At 40.2% G+C, this 18487-nt stretch overlaps 1 protein-coding gene across 1 annotated transcript in view; it reads left to right on the top strand.

The window, feature by feature from the left end:
* Positions 1 to 1410: 1410 nt before the first annotated feature.
* Positions 1411 to 18487, top strand: part of LOC134869111 (ephrin-A2-like) — an 83082-nt gene continuing 66005 nt past the window's right edge. The window contains exon 1 of the mRNA XM_063890540.1: positions 1411 to 2245. Within this exon, the coding sequence (XP_063746610.1) occupies positions 2118 to 2245 (128 nt within the window). The 5' untranslated portion in view covers positions 1411 to 2117. The remainder of the gene's footprint in view (positions 2246 to 18487) is intronic.

The raw sequence follows: 18487 nt of genomic DNA, 5'->3' as shown, positions 1-18487 counted from the left end.
GACAGATAGATAGACAGATAGAGAGATAGAGAGATAGACAGATAGACAGACAGACAGACAGACAGACAGACAGACAGACAGACAGACAGACACAGACAGACAGACAGACAGACAGACAGACAGACAGACAGACAGACAGACAGACAGACAGACAGACAGACAGACAGACAGACAGATAGACAGATAGATAGATAGATAGATAGATAGATAGATAGATAGATAGATAGATAGATAGATAGATAGATAGATAGATAGAGAGATAGACAGATAGACAGACAGACAGACAGATAGATAGATAGATAGATAGACAGACAGATAGATGGATGATAGATCAGCTGATCATAGATCATAAAGGGAAATATGAAGGGTCTATTTCCAGCTTGATATTTAAAGATTGGGCTTTTTCTTATCAACTATGATTTGTTTGGAAATGTTTTCCACTTTAAAGAGGGCTTATCAACACATGACTGTGTAATACAATATAAGATAAGCACAAGCCACATTTCATTATACTTTGTGAATTTGCTGAGGGCCGATTCAAAATGGATCACGGCCTGCATTTGGCCCCCGGGTCGTAGGCAACACACCAAACACATGTTTGTGATTGTTGTTACATTTCTGGGTTTTCGTCTGTGGGTTACAGCTATTAAAGTCCAATAAAGCCCCTCAGAGTCCTGACCTCAACCCAAAACTACTCAGCTATTAAGAAAATTCATGTCCATTTTATTTGTTAATCTGTGTTTCACTTTACGTGTTGCAGCTATTTTGGAGGAAGCCTGAGAACAAGAATTAGATGGGTATCTTCTCAGATTTCAGAAGGTGTGGGATTATTTTTTTATTTCTCTAGCAGCACAGCTCCACAGCTCGCTCTGTCGGCCAGTCCCTGTGATAGTCCAAGGAGGCTGAAATGTGGTGTGGGGGTCCAGTGTTTGTGAGATTGTGTGTGTCTACAATAATGTGAGTAATATTCACTTTTTCTGCAGAGGGCGAAAAACCAGAAAATGGAAACTTTTAATGTCTGTTTTTGTTCATTTTTAAATCAAAAATATACTTTGAATGTAATTACTTGCAGAATTACTGGAGTAAATGTTGTGCAAAGTAAAAAATGAATGTGTTTGGTGCAACATCTCTGCAGGAAAACATCACTGCTGCTCTTCTGTCTGCAGGAACATGAAGTGGGGGGGCGTCCACACACTTATGGCCATGTAGTTACAGAGAGAGAGAGAGGGAGAGAGAGAGGGGGGGAGAGAGAGAGAGTGCAGACACACACATACACACACACACACACACATACACACACGCACACACACACACACACACACACACACACACACACACACACCACCATGCATCAGTAGCTCCGCCCCCCGCGGGACGCACCGGGAGCAGCAGAGAGGACCGAGCCGGTGACCGAGACAAACGCGCCTCCTGCAGCTCCAACAAACTTTCTGCTTCTTTGTCCTGTTTTTCCTGCTCCGACCCGGCTCGGTTTAGCTCGGTTCGGATCGGTTCTGCAGCTGCGGAGCGAATAGACCGAAGAGAGCGACCCGCAGGAAAGTTTGCAGAGCAGCGAGAGGAGGAGGGATCCGGGGAGAAAGAGAGCCGGAGAGCCGCTCCTGCTGCGGACTGACGGCGGGGGCTTGAACCTCCAGCAGCGGGGAGACTCGGGGCTGCGGGTCGCTGTTTGCCCGGAGATCAGAGCTCCTCTTCGGCAGACTCTCAGTGAGCTGCTGTTCCAGAAACAGGACCCTGAGAGAGTCTGATCCGGACTGCGCGTAAATGTTTACGGACCGAGTTTAGTCCCCGCGCACATGGACGCACCGGTCCTCTGATCCGGTTCTGATTGGGTGAAAACATGAAACTTTTGGACACTTTGTCCTCCTGGAGGCGGATCTGGACCAGTCTACCGGTTTTAACGGATTTCTCCTCCTCACAGAAGAAGTGAAATGGATTATTATTATTATCGCTGTGCCTGCTGGGAAATAATCAGCTGATAATCGATGAGTGATTGATGTGTGGATGCAAAAGTGATTAGTTCTTTATCAGTGGAGACTCAGAGTCTTTCATGAGTTCTGGTTCTGGTCCCTGTGGGTCTCAGAGCTGAAGACAAGCCGCACATGGAGCTCTCCGGGCGGCCGCTGCTGCTGCTGCTGCTGCTCGGCCTCCAGCTCTGCTGCTCCGCCGTGCCCGACGACCGCCTCATCTCAGACCGGTACGGGGTCTACTGGAACAGCTCCAACCCCAGGTAAGACCCGGACCTGAACCTAGGTTACAAAGAGTGATTGGGAGTATAGGGGAGACTGGGATCAGTTGCAACAGCTCGAAAACTTACATAGAAAAAAAGTGAGAAATGCTCCTTTAATCCTCCAAACTTTATTTCATAATGTGTGTTTTAAAGCTAAAGATTTGGAATCATGAATATGAAAGAAATCAAGTCAGATGTGATTTACTTTTGATAAACTGTGAGGTAATGCACTTCAAACCACTTTTAGGGTCAATTAAATGATGGTAATCCAGTTAATGGGTCAACAATAATGCAAAAAGACACACATTTGAGTCAAACTGAGAAAAATGAAAGTGTTAAATTTAGACAATCTCTGTTTTTACAGCCCAACATTTTAAAAATCTGAATCCAGGACTCATCTGTTATGTGTTTAACCCATGTGTGCCCAAATACAATATTTGTTATAAGTAAAAAAATACCTCAAAATGTTTTGAGATTGCTCTTAGGTCTCAAAATCTGGTACGGCAAATATCTAATATACAACTCTGTAATTTTTATATCCCATCAATGATCGCTCTTTATCAATACTCAAAGTCCAGTTTTGAAAAATGTGGTTACACGCTTTCATTGTGTTTGATAAATGTCTTCCATATGCATTTTGCGTCTCATGTGAGCACATTTATGATACTCAACTGGCACCAAACACTTGATTGTGCTCCTTGTGAGATACAGCCACTTTACTACCGTACTGTATTTAGTCTTCCATCACATCAGACTGCTGTTTTCTCCTAAAATACAATGAAATATATGTAAAAATCTCAAATCCTTCAGCCAGTTTGACCTTTAATTGAGAACATCTCGTTAGTAGTGTGTTCAGTGAAGCTCCGAGGACACTAAATTGCAATATTGGCACAAATGGGTTGAATATGAAATAGAAAAACTCCATAAATGAACGTTTCTGAGGAAAAACCTTCAGGAGAGCGGCAAACAGATTCAATCAGAAATTGTAGAGACACAAAACGTAGGTGATGTGTCCGATATGAGATTAAAATCCTGGAAAAACACACAATGTTAATGGTTTACATCAGCTTTAAGTGCTCAGTGTTATAATACTCAAATATAAATGTTAAAATATATAGTTTTCGCATTCAGTCAGAGATTTGAACGTGTCCTGATGGAGGGCCCGGCCCCTCTGGACCCCCGCGATGCCGACACTGTAAAAAGGTTGCGTGAGTAAAATATAAATCAAAATATAAAATGGATTCTGCTAATTGATTTCTTACAATATGAGAATGTGTGATTATTTTCAATATTTCTGTCAAAACTGAAGGTGAATTAATGCTGTGAAAGGTAGGAAATTACATCAAATCCTGATCAATTCATTTAACCTCAGCAATGGTTTGAAAGATTCATCACGTTAAGCAGAATCAGACATTCAAAGACGTCTAGATGGAGATTTGTATTATTTTATACATTAAATCATCCGTCGGTTCATCGGTGGAATCAGCGAAAGGATCATCCATATTGAAAATGATCTTTTAGACGAATATCTTCCCAAAAAATCTAAATTTTCACAACACAATTTTCTTCTAGAGCGAGAAAGGTTAAAAAAAAAAGCCAAATTAAAACAAAATAGTTTGGAAATTTTAATTTATTTTGCAAATTCTCTATAATGCGTGAATTCTTGGATTCAAAATCTCACTTAAGAAAAACTACGGAATCATTTTTTGCAAAATACACTTTAAAGCGCCACTTTTTAGTGTCTCATTATTGTGAAATCTGATATTACTCAGTTATTTTTAACCAAAAAATACATTTGATGTTGTAGTTAATCAATGTGGAGCCAATAATGAATGCTTTATAAACGATCGGGTCGATTATTAATCAACTGCTGCATTATATTTAAACATGGCCGGAATTTGTCTTTATAAAATAAGTAACTAAAGCCGTCAGATCATTTAGTGAGACAGAATTTGTTGAAATATGAAGTGGAAGTCAATGGAAATACTTAAATACTGCACTTAATTCCCTTAAAGTCGCACTTAACGTACTTAGCTCCTGGTTTTCATTACATTGCTTAATAAGCTCGTGATAAAATCAGACTTCGTGCTGCAGTGAAAACACAATTAGGGAATTCACAAAGGGTTGAATGTCTCGCTCTTAAGTCCCTTTAAATTAAATTCTGCTTTTAGTAAAAACAGCAAAGCGGCGTTTATGTTGCACCTGACCCCGGCCTCCCCTACAGTCCTGCTCCTGCTGTGACCTCTGACCTCTGGTGTCACCGACGTGTCAGTCTTCTTCTGTGGTGTTTCTATAATGATAACAACTCCTGGCAGCAGAGGGTTAACAGCTCTCTGTTCTGCCGTCTGATTGGCTGTCGGCCGTCTGAATGCTCCAATAGGAGCCTGCAGTGTGTCTCGGTTCAGTTTCATGGTTTTATTTTGGAGGATTTGTGGTTTTATTTTGGAGGTCTTGAAGCAGGAAGGATATACATTTAAGAAATAAAAGTTAAAGAACAAACACATGGTGTGTGTGTGTGTGTGTGTGTGTGTGTGTGTGTGTGTGTGTGTGTGTGTGTGTGTGTGTGTGTGTGTGTGTGTGTGTGTGTGTGTGTGTGTGTGTGTGTGTGTGTGTGTGTGTGTGTGTGTGTGTGTGTGTGTGTGTGTGTGTGGTCCTCCAGATGTGAGTTTACAGCCTCCAGAACCCGGTATTCCTGTAGGTCTTCAGTCATTTTACTGCAGCATTCCTTCTGTAATCCTAAAATATTCTAATATTATCTATGCAGTATTCCTCTCGCCTGCTCTGTAGTTTACCTGCAGAACTCCTGTACAATTCCTTCTGTATTCCTGTAGTATTCCTGTAGTATCCTGTAGTATTTATGCAGCATTCCTGCAGTATACTGCTATATATTCTGTTGGAATCATGCATTACATTGTGTAGCCTTCGTGTGATATTTTCTATACTTTTTCTGCGTAATTCCTGTAACCTTCCCGTAGTATTCCTGTAGTATTTTCTGCAGCATTCCTGTAGTATTTTCCATTGGACTGCTGCAGTGTGTCCGTTAAGATTCCCATAATATTGCTGCAGTATTCTTGCAGTGTGGGGTTCCTGCTCTATCCATGCAGTATTCCTGATTTATTTTCTGTAGTATTCCTGAAGTATCAGTATCGTTTTCAGCGGTATTTCTCTGGTAATTTCTACAATATTCTGTTGCTATTTTCTAAAGTAGTGCAGTGATATTTTCTGCAGTATCCCTGTGGTATTTAATTTAGTACCTTAGTTCTGGTTCTCAGTGTCATGGTTCTCAGTTTGAGTGCCTAAAGTTCAGCTCATATCAGATGTTTGTTTTCCCATGCTGTGAATATGAAATGTTAGACGTACAGAGTCTATAAGGTGCTGAGGAGCATAATGTAATACAACAGAGAGCTGTATCACATGTGAAATATGGAGGCCCTCTCTGTGTCCATGTGTGAGTTACACGTGTGGTTAACAGCCCGGGATCAGAAACATGTGGGACTCTAAAACTGAAATGTAAAAATGATACAAAAACCCAGTTTGGGTCGGCGAACCGTGAAAATAATGTCACCGTGTTTCAGGAGGATACTTTGAACAGTGTATCTGTAGTGTAGTCACTGTACGTCACTGTGTGCTGCAGAACATAAGTGAATATAGAAAGACATTTACAGCAGGAATCAGACTCTCATTTTTTAATTTCGGCTTCAGTTTCTGTGTTTTCTCTCGAGTGAAACTTCAAACGTTGAGTGTTTTTAGTCGAAGAGCTGCAAGATTTCATCACGTCTGCACTGCTGCTGGACAGTAATACGCGCCAAGTTTAGTTTTATGTTGTAGTATTCGTATAAATCATGAGCTATTAGACTTTGCTAACATACAGAGAAATAGCACAGCGGGGAAACTAAGGGAGGTACGTGATGACTGCAGGAATTAAGACTTTGTGTGCCATTGACGTAGAGCTGCAGTCAATAGTCGATTAATGGATCGGTAGTATTTGTAGGACTTCCTTCTGATGAAGTGCCAGGTCAGTGGATCAGTGTAGAGGTCGGTACACTTACGGTAGATTTAGAGTAGAAACGGCGCAGTTTTTCTCTAAATCTTTGCCATCTAAGAACAGTTCTTTGTGATTTTCAGAACCTGAAAGAAATCTTCTTCTCTTCCAGTGTGACAAAATACCCACCTCAGTGTGAAGCGCGTGGACCTTACTCATGTTATTTTTTTCTGACAAATCTGGAAGTGAATTTGCAGAATTTATAATCAAAAAAGTCTGAAAAAAAAAGATGAATAAAAAAAAAAAATCACAAAAATTCCAGAGAAAAAAATCCCACTTTCTAAACAATTTGAATTTCAGAATTAGCGAGCGTATTATTTCTACGTCTTTTGGTAAAAATGACAGTGTGTGAACCTCTTTTTAATGACGTGCCATTTATTAATTGATGTCCAACCAGCGTCAGGTTTAAAAAATATAATAAACATCAGCAATCGAACAAATGCAAAAACGGAGTTAGCTTTAAGGCTAGTTTCCCCCTGCAGACCGTAGATATAATAAAGAGATAATACAACATGTACAAAACCTACTACATTTTAGTAAGAGCGTGCACAATACAGTAAAATAAAACCAGCACACAGCTTCCAAATACAAGTACACCATAGTGTGGGTGCAGTCTGTCTCAGGATTGATAGAAGCAGCATTAGATCTCATTGAGCCCTTTCTTCACATTAGACTTAAAGTAGTAATCTGATAGGTGCTCTCTAACTGCTGTTTATTGATTCTTTTATTAGAAAGAACTTTCTAATGCTGATGCATTAATAATACTCCGTCATTAAGCTCTAATGATGACTTTGCTGAAAGTATAAGAGGATTTCTGAGAGCTTTCTGCTGCTGTGACTACACTGAGAGGTGTTTCTGTTATTTTGTCCAACCTCACGCGATGGACAAACACACTGAGAAAACAGTGTGACATTCAGGTGGACACGTGAAGACCTGGACACGTGAAGTTGTGAACATGGGAATTGGTGAACATGTGAACACGTGAACACATGAACACCGTGTTCCCGCTGCAGCGTCCTCGCCTGACCTTCACAATAAGAGCAGCCGAGGGTCCTTCAGTAACAACACGCTAAATGTTTAATCAGAGAGCGCATTTATTCCTGTTCCTGAGACGATGCACTCAGGCACATACACAATAAGAGAGAAACAGAGGGGGATATCTTCCCCGTGATGTCATGGTGGCTCTTGTATTCCCTTGTATTTATTTACGGATATCTAAACGCACTCTGCTGCTGCTTTTCCAAAATAAAATACTGAAGAAAAATTGAACAGTTTAGTGTTCATCGTGTTTTATTGAAACTCAGTGTACAGGAAGTGAAGAGTGTAGTCGCTCTGCAACGATAATTGATTGTTAATCCGTCAAGTATTTCCTCATTTAACCTTTATTTCTGCCTCTGAACGCATGCTCTCTTCTCATTGATATTGTGAGTACATTTAAAACAGAATTATAAAACAACCAGACAACGGAAGAACGTAAGAAGTGCTTTCGTTTAGTTTGTAATCATGGTTTTCAATGAAGGCTGCCACTCACCGATGATCCCATTTGTTACCCGACAACTAATTGATTTATCTTTGCAGCTCATTTAGATTAACCTGTAGGGAAAGGTATGAAGGTTCAATGTGTGCAGCACAAACCAAACTCAAATTAAGAGTGCTTTCAAATTAAATACGAACCCCTGCCTGTCTTTATTGGAGACGCCCATCATTTCCATACAAGAAGCTGTGTGATGAGTAGAGTAACGAAAGTCGGTTTAGAAGTCTCGTGCTAATTCACATTGGAAAACGAGCTCTGTTTCAGTACAAGTATTCAATTTTCAGCAGGTCCGACTTAACAAAATCATGCGCTTTATTGTTTGAAGAAGAAAACAGGAGAATATTGGTGTTTGAAAAGCTTGAAACAGCAGATTTTTGGTGCTTTTTACTTAAAAAAGACGAAACGATGGATAGATTTTCTGAAATTGACTAGTTGATGAATCGATCGACCGCCTAAGGTGCAATCGCTCGGGTTCCTGTTTCATTTATTCCATTACGAGAACTTGAATGTGCATATATTATGCGTCTAATCAGATTTCACTGATACTTTATGTGCTTTTTGTCCCTGCCATGTTGCCGTTCCTGTTACTTTTTTTGCTGATTGTGCATTTATTTTGCAGTATTTTGCAGTATTTTGCAGTATTTTGCATTTTCTTTGCAGGATTTTTCAGGATTTTTAAGATACACTCATACCTTTTTGTCACTGAAATGTGTTTCGCCTCATAGCAGCTCTAACTGACATATCATTCAGGACAAATATTAAGACAAGACATAAGGAAACACACATCTAACAATAGATTACGACCACTTTAGACAGAAGGTTCAAAACCCTCGATTGTGCTCCTGATCTGGGATTGACTCCGTATAATTTTAAGGTTAGCTGCTTCACCGAACAGTGCTAGAGTCTAACCCTTTATCTGTGTGTACTGAAGCTCTCTGTGTACTTTTACTGCAGTTTTTTATCTCCGCCCTGCTGCTGCTCTGGGGTCAGCTGTAGGTGACTCACTTTCAGTAAACGAGACGATGAGGACATTAAGTGTTCGTCTGTGGCCGCAGACTCACAAAGCCAAACACACAGAAACCTCAAAAATGTTAACGTCATTAAAGTTTTCACGAGGATATAAAAGTTCCCAGAAAACAGTAAACAGGAGGGGGAAAGTCAGGAAAACATGAGGTCATCCCGGAGAAATCTGATCTGAATCTGATCCAAGGTTTGTTCATAAACAGTTAAAATAAGTGCTGTCATAAAAACCTAATTGAGATTATTCTTAAATGAGCGGTTTGAAGATTGAGAAAAAATTGGAGTCATGCAAAAGCAATTTGAAGAGGCCCATTTCTGCCTTTTCTGGGCTTTCCATAGGTTTTGGTGCATGTAAATGGTCTGCAAAGGCTGAAATCCTTGCACTCCAACACATTATACGTGATAGGCTAAGGGGCGGGACATCTCTAAGCGGGCTGACCAATCACAACAGAGTCGGCCCGCTAACCAATCAGAGCAGACTGGGCTCTGGTTTCAGACAGAGGGTGAAAAGAGGAGCTGCAGCACAGGCAGTATGAGAAACATAAAGAGCTTTCTGAACATTAAAGCATGGAGACATGTCCCAGGAGAGACACTACAAATATGTCCCTCTGTGGTGCAGAGACAAGTCTTTGAATCTGTCCTTCCTCGTTGGACTCCTTAAAAAACAACTTACTCTCACATTTCTTTCCTTCATACTGGCTCCAGTTGAACATGCCTCTATGGGAGAGGAGACAGTGAAACCAGTGTAACGTGGTGCACTAGGTTTATAACAAGGTGTGGATGAACTGTGAGGAAGATGGTTGACCTGCTGTATCGACCGACTGCTAAATAAATTGTCCCGGTTTAGCACTTTATTCCTGCTGGTGAACCTGGACAGCTAACAGGCTCGGGAGATGTGAGCGCTCTATGGATACTTGTCTACACTTTGTTTTGACTTCTTGGACACTGCAGCCTGTCTTCCAGAGGCTCATTTGGGGTTAGTTCTGCAGGCTTCCTTAATGCAGCCAGACGTTCAGCAAACTGGAAAAGCAGGAGCGGGAACACCTTGTTCATCCGAGTTAAAACCAGCTGGACTCAGGATAGATTCACAGAAATGTGGGGCAGCTGCTCAGATTGATTGATAATGAGATGTTTGACCTATAAAGTTTCCTGTGCATTGGTGTACTTGCAGATTTTCACAGGTCAAAAAGCATGTTTTGTGTTGCTATGTTGAGATTAAAGGAAAACAAGGATACAAAATTCAAGTTGACGAGGAGTCCCCGAGTTGATCTCTGGAGGTGAAGCTGAGTTTAAAGACGTGTTAATGACCGTCACCACACTCAGCGGGGTCAGGAGTAAAAAAAAAAACTGGCATCTGAAGCGACTCCCAGTCAGCAGTCGCTTCAGATGCCAGTTTTTTAATGAATTTTAAATTGGATGTCAACCTGGATTTGTGATTTGCGTATTTTTGTACAAACACATTTTAGGAATGTGTTTCTTTTCATTTGTTGTTTTTATTTTTATTTATTTCTTTCCGCATATTTTTTAATACATTTTCTTATTTGTTTTTTTAGGAACTCTGCTTTTAATTTGAGGTTTTTCTATTTTATATCCAACTCGTTTTGAATGAATTCATTTTCCAATTTTTTATTTTCGACTTTTGTTTTCATTTGTTTTTTCATGTTTTGCTTCAGATCGATTATTCTTCCTCCCCTCAGTTCCACCTCTTCGTCCCTCGCCAGGTCTGATTGATTAATTGGCTCATTACCTCGTTAACAGCTCGTCTCGTCGTCTCTCTGCGCTGCTGGAGGAGAAAATGGCGGACGTTTTTTTAAATATTCCGGGTAAAAACCTGAAACTCAGAGCTGCAGCCGCCATTTTGTTCCCCCCTTTCAACCTCTGTCTCTCTCCTGCTACCCCCTTCACCCTCACCCCCCCCCGACCTTCACCCAGACAGCCGGACAGAAACACAGGAAGCACGATTATCAGTCATTACGATCCAGGAAACGTTTGATTCCTGCAGCTTTTTTCGGATTGCAGTCATCATTTTCTTTATAAAAGCACAGAGAAGTGGCATACTGCACCGCTATGCTCTACGCTTTATTTAAAGAGGTAGAACTGTTGCACAAACTGTAGTTTTGCTGCTGCTAAATGTCTATTTCTGAATGTCCGCACACGTTTATCCATTAACTGCTTCCCTCTTATCTATCTGTTCTTAGATGTCCCAAAAACTGAAACTCAGAAGATTTTTTCTGCAGTTTTAACCCGAAGTTTACAACAGAATTTGGCGAAAAAACCTTCAAATACTCTAAAAACGTGCAGAAGAACTTTAATATTATTGGGGAATAAAGTAAATTTCACTGCAGCCGGAACATTTTGATTAAAGTGATCGGGTTTATGCCTTTTACTCCAATTTAATTATAGAGGAATAGGAATTCCTGCACATATTTGTTTCATTTTAATAATTGAATTGTCGTTCCGCTCCTTGGCTTTCATATCGTCTCAATTTAAGACGTCAAGCTAAATTGTTTTAAACTAATACCTGATTTTCTCTGCATTCAAACTTTTTTTAAAGCATATAAACGGAATATTTAGCTCGTTTATTTTTAGTCTAGCACAGCTGTATGTTTTTAATACTTTTTATTGTTTGTCATTTTTGTTGTAACCAAGGTTTTTTGACAAGTTCACTCAGGAAGAAGTTCATCTAAATGCACCAGTTTTTTTTTACAGGATTTACAGATTGATATACATGACAAGGAACAGCAAAGTCAATTGAATAAATGGTGTAATTATCACCTGTTTTTCAAACGCAGGGAGATAAAGACGATAAAATCCTCCCACATTTAAACCCGTTCCTCTGTCCGGTGAGACTGTAAATAAAAGACGTTTTTTTGGTTTAAATTTGGAGCATTCAGAGGAGCTTTAAATCCACACTCTGAGCTGATTATGGAGACGATGAGGCTCTCTGGATATAAACGTTTCTCGCTGAGGGTTTCTCGTTATTATTCCGACACATTTAACGTCTCATTAAATCCTCGTAACTCTCAGACTTCATCGTCTTTAATCAGAAAATGACAGAGGAGGTTCAGACTCTGAACTGAACCCGCTTTCTTTCCTTTGACAGTTTTAATAACTGGCTGTTAATTGAAAACCAGTGACATTATTCCACAGCATTAAAATCGAGTTTGTATTAATGAGTGTCTTTCAGTCAGTAAAACAAAACGTCATGAAGACTTTATTTACTATCATAACATTTGTTCTGATGGGTATTAAGTCTTACAATCTGGTATCATCATACCTTACTCAAATGTCTAACAGTGCAACTTGGAAATGTGTGAATCGCAAGAAAACTCAGACTTTTATCAATCGTCAAAGTCCGGATTTTGGGTAAAAAATGTGGGAAATTCAGACATTTGGTTAATTAAATCAAAGTCTCACATATTTTTATTTATTCTTTTACACTACAAAAGGTTGCATGATTTGGAAATTGAACTCTAAGGATGCAACTTGCAAATATATTCTATAATATAACATTTATGTTCCTTTTTCTGTGTCGAGAACAACCGTATTACGCCTTTCATTTTTGGAAACGTTGCTTCAGACCCAGTTTGTAATGCTGCAAATGCATGAATATTTTCACCAGTGGATTCTAGTCATTGAAACTTACTAAAAAAAGACTTTAAAAAAGCGTACTTTCTTCTCAATTTCCAAAGTATTTAAGTACTTCAATGCACCTTTCTAAATCTGCTTTCAATCTGTGATCCATTAGTGTGGCTGCAGCTGTACGTCTATTGCCTTCTGCTCTCATCTTTACTATCATGCAAAGTGCATTAGAGTGCCTTTTTAAGGTGCCATACAAATAAAATGTATTATTAATATCATCATTAATCCATCCGCTGGGCTTCACTTCTGTTTGAAGGATCACATGATGAGTGTCTCTGCTTCTGATTGGCTCGCCAGTGAATCTGTATTAAACTTAATTGGTTGATTGGTAGCGTCTCCACAGATGCACAGCGATTATATAAATATGTATTTCAGTGAATCATGGTTGATAGTGACTTAACATACATAAAATGTAATAAAAATGGTAGAGATTGACAGTTTAAAAAAGGGCCAACTCATTTTTCTTTATATTTTAGTACCCAAGACCAACTTTTTGATGTGTGCTTTTAATCTGAACTCCATTAGTACGCCTGTCGTTCTTCTGCATTAATGTTGTCGTTGTTTTTATTCTGTACTTAAGTGACTGTAAGTACCTCACAGTGATACACAAATATTATGCTTTAGTAATATTATCATCCATCAGCTGCACTCTGTCTCAGTTTGAGGGTTTTGATTGGATCACGTGATGAGTTTCTTTGCACCTCTGCTTCTGATTGGCTCGCTGGTAAAACTGATTTGGCTAAAATATGTTCATATTCACAGTTTTCTGGATAAAAACGTGTGTTCCTGGAAGTCTCCTGTGCAGCATCCTCCTCCTCCTGCTTTCATTTTATTTATTTTTTATTAATTTGTTGGTATTCTTTGGACCAATGGGACGTCAGCGCGGCGTCAGCAGGGAGGGTTTCTGTCGAAGGCGCTCCTCCAGTTATTTTTATATTCTCTTCTCCTCGTGTCTCAGCACTTCATCATGCTTTCTGCTCCCCGCTCATGCATTTTAATGTCTGACCCACATTTCATCTGTGCACACACACACACACACACACACACACACACACACACACACACACACACACACACACACACACACACACACACACACACACACACACACCAGGGGAACTTTGAAGTCCTGGCTCCTGCTCACTGAGGAGGAGGAGGAGGAGGGGGGGGGGAGAGGAGCTGCAACCTTTCTCTGTTTTCTGATGAAATCCGTCCTGAAGACGCAGCAGGTCACATCAGGAGACGAGCAGAGCGCCGCTGCAACAAAACAACAACACAAAATGTTTACTGTATTTCACATTTCCGCAGTAAAACAAATCCCTAATTTAAAGGAGCAGTACGAAATGATTCCCAGGTGCATGGGGATTAGCATAGCTTTAGCTTAGTCTACCATAAAGACTGGAAACAGGGGGGGACTGTCAGCATCCTGCCAACAACTCAGAGTCCTGATGTGTGCATAAAATGTCTAGATCTACTCCTAAAGCGTCCTGAAAAATAGGGTAGACGGAAATGTTCATTATCAATTAGGCTGCAGATGGTTTTCTAGATTAATTGATTCATTATTTTGTGAATAAAATCAATAAATAGTGAAATGTCAGTTTAAACATGTTTATCTACTCCGTAAAAGTCCTGAAAATTATTCGATGAAAACTAGGGTTGAAACTAAAGCTGCAGATGGGTTTATTAGAGAGATCGATTAAGGATCTGGTTTATAAAATGTCAGAAGATGGTAAGAAATGTCCATCATAGTTTCTTGAAATCCAATAAGATGTCTTTACATGTCAGTACAAACTCAAGTTGGTCACTTTGTAATATGATATAAAACAGAGACACTGACCACAGCTTTTTCTGACGTTTTTGCCTAAAATCTCTGACGTTGAACTGATAACCAATTATTCTTGTGTTCATCGCCGTTTGTCATCAACTCGTAGCCGCGCCTCTTTTCAGGTTGTTTTGAGTCCAAACCCTGAAACTTTGTCAGGTGTCTGAACCTGGATTTGTGTTTTGTGACGTTACAGTGTGTTGTTAGCGTGTGTTGTGATGTTATAGTGTGTTGTTAATGTGTGTTGTGATGTTATAGTGTGTCGTTAGCGCGTGTTGTGATGTTATAGTGTGTTCTTAACGTGTGTTGTGACATTACAGTGTGTCGTTAACGTGTGTTGTGACGTTACAGTGTGTTGTTAGCGTGTGTTGTGACGTTACAGTGTGTTGTTAACGTGTGTTGTGACGTTACAGTGTGTCGTTAACGTGTGTTGTGACATTACAGTGTGTCGTTAACGTGTTGTGACGTTACAGTGTGTCGTTAACATGTGTTGTGATGTTATAGTGTGTCGTTAACGTGTGTTGTGATGTTATAGTGTGTCGTTAACGTGTGTTGTGACATTACAGTGTGTCGTTAACGTGTGTTGTGACGTTACAGTGTGTCGTTAACGTGTGTTGTGACGTTACAGTGTGTCGTTAACGTGTTGTGACGTTACAGTGTGTCGTTAACATGTGTTGTGATGTTATAGTGTGTCGTTAACGTGTGTTGTGATGTTATAGTGTGTCGTTAACGTGTGTTGTGACATTACAGTGTGTCGTTAACGTGTGTTGTGACGTTACAGTGTGTCGTTAACGTGTGTTGTGACATTACAGTGTGTCGTTAACGTGTTGTGACGTTACAGTGTGTCGTTAACATGTGTTGTGATGTTATAGTGTGTCGTTAACGTGTGTTGTGATGTTATAGTGTGTCGTTAACGTGTGTTGTGACATTACAGTGTGTCGTTAACGTGTGTTGTGACGTTACAGTGTGTCGTTAACGTGTGTTGTGACGTTACAGTGTGTCGTTAACGTGTGTTGTGATGTTATAGTGTGTCGTTAACGTGTGTTGTGATGTTATAGTGTGTTGTTAACGTGTGTTGTGACATTACAGTGTGTCGTTAACGTGTGTTGTGACGTTACAGTGTGTCGTTAACGTGTTGTGACGTTACAGTGTGTCGTTAACGTGTGTTGTGATGTTATAGTGTGTCGTTAACGTGTGTTGTGATGTTATAGTGTGTTGTTAACGTGTGTTGTGATGTTATAGTGTGTCGTTAACGTGTGATGTGATGTTACAGTGTGTCGTTAACGTGTGTTGTGACGTTACAGTGTGTCGTTAACGTGTGTTGTGACGTTACAGTGTGTCGTTAACGTGTTGTGACGTTACAGTGTGTCGTTAACGTGTGTTGTGATGTTATAGTGTGTCGTTAACGTGTGTTGTGATGTTATAGTGTGTTGTTAACGTGTGTTGTGATGTTATAGTGTGTCGTTAACGTGTGATGTGATGTTACAGTGTGTCGTTAACGTGTGTTGTGACGTTACAGTGTGTCGTTAACGTGTTGTGACGTTACAGTGTGTCGTTAACGTGTGTTGTGATGTTATAGTGTGTCGTTAACGTGTGTTGTGACGTTACAGTGTGTCGTTAACATGTGTTGTGATGTTACAGTGTGTCGTTAACGTGTGTTGTGATGTTATAGTGTGTCGTTAACGTGGGTTGTGACATTACAGTGTGTCGTTAACGTGTGTTGTGACGTTACAGTGTGTCATTAACGTGTGTTGTGACTTTACAGTGTGTCGTTAACGTGTGTTGTGACCTTACAGTGTGTCGTTAACGTGTGTTGTGATGTTATAGTGTGTCGTTAACGTGTGTTGTGACGTTACAGTGTGTCGTTAGCGTGTGTTGTGACGTTATAGTGTGTTAGCGTGTGTTGTGACATTATAGTGTGTTGTTAGCATGTGTTGTGACATTATAGTGTGTTGTTAGCATGTGTTGTGACATTATAGTGTGTTGTTAGCGTGTGTTGTGACGTTATAGTGTGTTGTTAGCGTGTGTGTGTTGTGACATTATAGTGTGTTGTTAGCATGTGTTGTGACATTATAGTATGTTGTTAGCGTGTGTTGTGACGTTATAGTGTGTTGTTAGCGTGTGTTGTGACATTATAGTGTGTTGTTCGCGTGTGTTGTGACATTATAGTGTGTTGTTAGCGTGTGTTGTGACATTATAGTGTGTTGTTAGCGTGTGTTGTGACATTATAGTGTGTTGTTAGCATGTGTTGTGACATTATAGTATGTTGTTAGCGTGTGTTGTGACGTTATAGTGTGTTGTTAGCGTGTGTTGTGACATTATAGTGTGTTGTTAGCATGTGTTGTGACATTATAGTGTGTTGTTCGCGTGTGTTGTGACGTTATAGTGTGTTTTTAGCGTGTGTTGTGACATTATAGTGTGTTGTGACATTATAGTGTGTTGTTAGCGTGTGTTGTGACATTATAGTGTGTTGTTAGCGTGTGTTGTGATGTTATAGTGTGTTGTTAGCGTGTGTTGTGACGTTACAGTGCGACGTTGAACTGTAACCTGATGCAGCAGCGCAGGTGGCCGCTGTCTGTCGGGGGTCTCCTCTGTCTGTCCGCGGCCTGTCGTCTGATTGGTCCGCCGGGTCCTCGCTGAGGGCTCTGGAGGTTTGTGCCGCTCAGAGCAGATGGTGACCTCCGACCCTCAGAGGCAGCCTGAGATTTGAGGAAGGGAAAGAAAAACATGTGGGATCTGTGATCCCTGCGCGCAGACTGTCAGGCTGTCAGGCTGTCAGTCACATGCCTGACTTTTCTTTCTGGACGTGAAGTTTTACTGTTGCAGAGAAAAACATCTGCTCTCCTGGTTCTGCTTTTTGAGTTCAGCTCATTTGTTTGCTCGTTGTGGGATTTAGTTTTGTTAAAGGAGCCCTTTTTATGCTCATTTTTAGGTTCATATCAGTATGTAGTGTCTCTCCTGGGACATGTCTCCATGCTTTAATGTTCAGAAAGCTCTTTATTTTTCTCATACTGCCTGTGCTGCAGCACCTCTTTTCACCCTCTGTCTGAAACCAGAGCCCAGTCTGCTCTGATTTGTTAGCTGCTCTGTTGTGATTGGTCAACTGCTTAGAGATGTCCCTCCCCTTACCCTATCACGTACAATGTGTTAGAGCACTAGCCAATAATATCGTGATGTCACTATGTTACGGAAGTAAACAAAGGAGTCCAATGGAGGCGTTTCAGGCAAGGGGGGAGGAGTGAGAGAAACTTGATCTGGAGGGATTTTAGCCTTTGCAGACCATTTACATGCACTAAAACCTATACAACACACAACAGGAAAGGGAAACGCCAAAAAGCAGAATAAGACCTCTTTAAAGTTTAGAAAAGGTATCTTTAGGTTTTGATAAGTGCTCGTGAGGAGTGATTTAAAACTGTAAGATAAGTTTAGTATAGCTGCACATATTGAATCTGAATGATAATGTGTTTCTGCAGTTTCTAAGAGAACAGCTGCCGCACCGTTTCTGATTTCCTTCTTTCCAGCGTTGTTTGTTTAACTTTGATTTCTGACACTTCTGACAGATCTTGAGTTTTATTTTGAAGGATCCTGAGAATCAAAATGACTTTCAGGTTGAAGAATAAAAGCAAATCAAACGTGTTGACATGTGGAGTATCACACATACCCTGAAAGATAGGGAACTTTCTGAGTAGTTTTCTGTGTGTCTTATAAAGAGTTTGACCTTGTTTTGATTATTCGGGCTGATTGTTTAGACTCCCTGGAATCTGTGGTTTGTATTTGGTAAAAGATCTGAACGTGATCAAAGAAACACCGCCGTAAAAACGTTCAGATTTAATTTGGATTTTCACGTCTCAGATCAGGGAGGACGTTGACAGGCAGTGAAATGTCAGTTTTCAACTCACTGATCGACAACCTGAGTTACTCACTTATTTATCTCAGCAAAACATCTATTTAAATAAATTTTTACACACTAGTTACACAGACAAAAACCTCATTAGCCTCCTTCACTTAATCGAATTTCGCTCTTTTGTTTGCTTCTTAATTTTACTGATCATGTAATAAAGTTTTTTACAATTGCTTATATCATGTGTTAATTCTCTAGTCGTATACACCCTTAAAACAATCAGACAACACCAATTCCTGTTCCTGTTTTAAACAATATGCAGCCACTTCACACATTTCAAA

This window comes from Eleginops maclovinus, chromosome 9, assembly GCF_036324505.1.
Source record: "Eleginops maclovinus isolate JMC-PN-2008 ecotype Puerto Natales chromosome 9, JC_Emac_rtc_rv5, whole genome shotgun sequence".
NCBI classification, from domain to species: Eukaryota; Metazoa; Chordata; class Actinopteri; order Perciformes; family Eleginopidae; genus Eleginops; species Eleginops maclovinus.
This window is presented reverse-complemented; position numbering and strand designations above follow the sequence as displayed.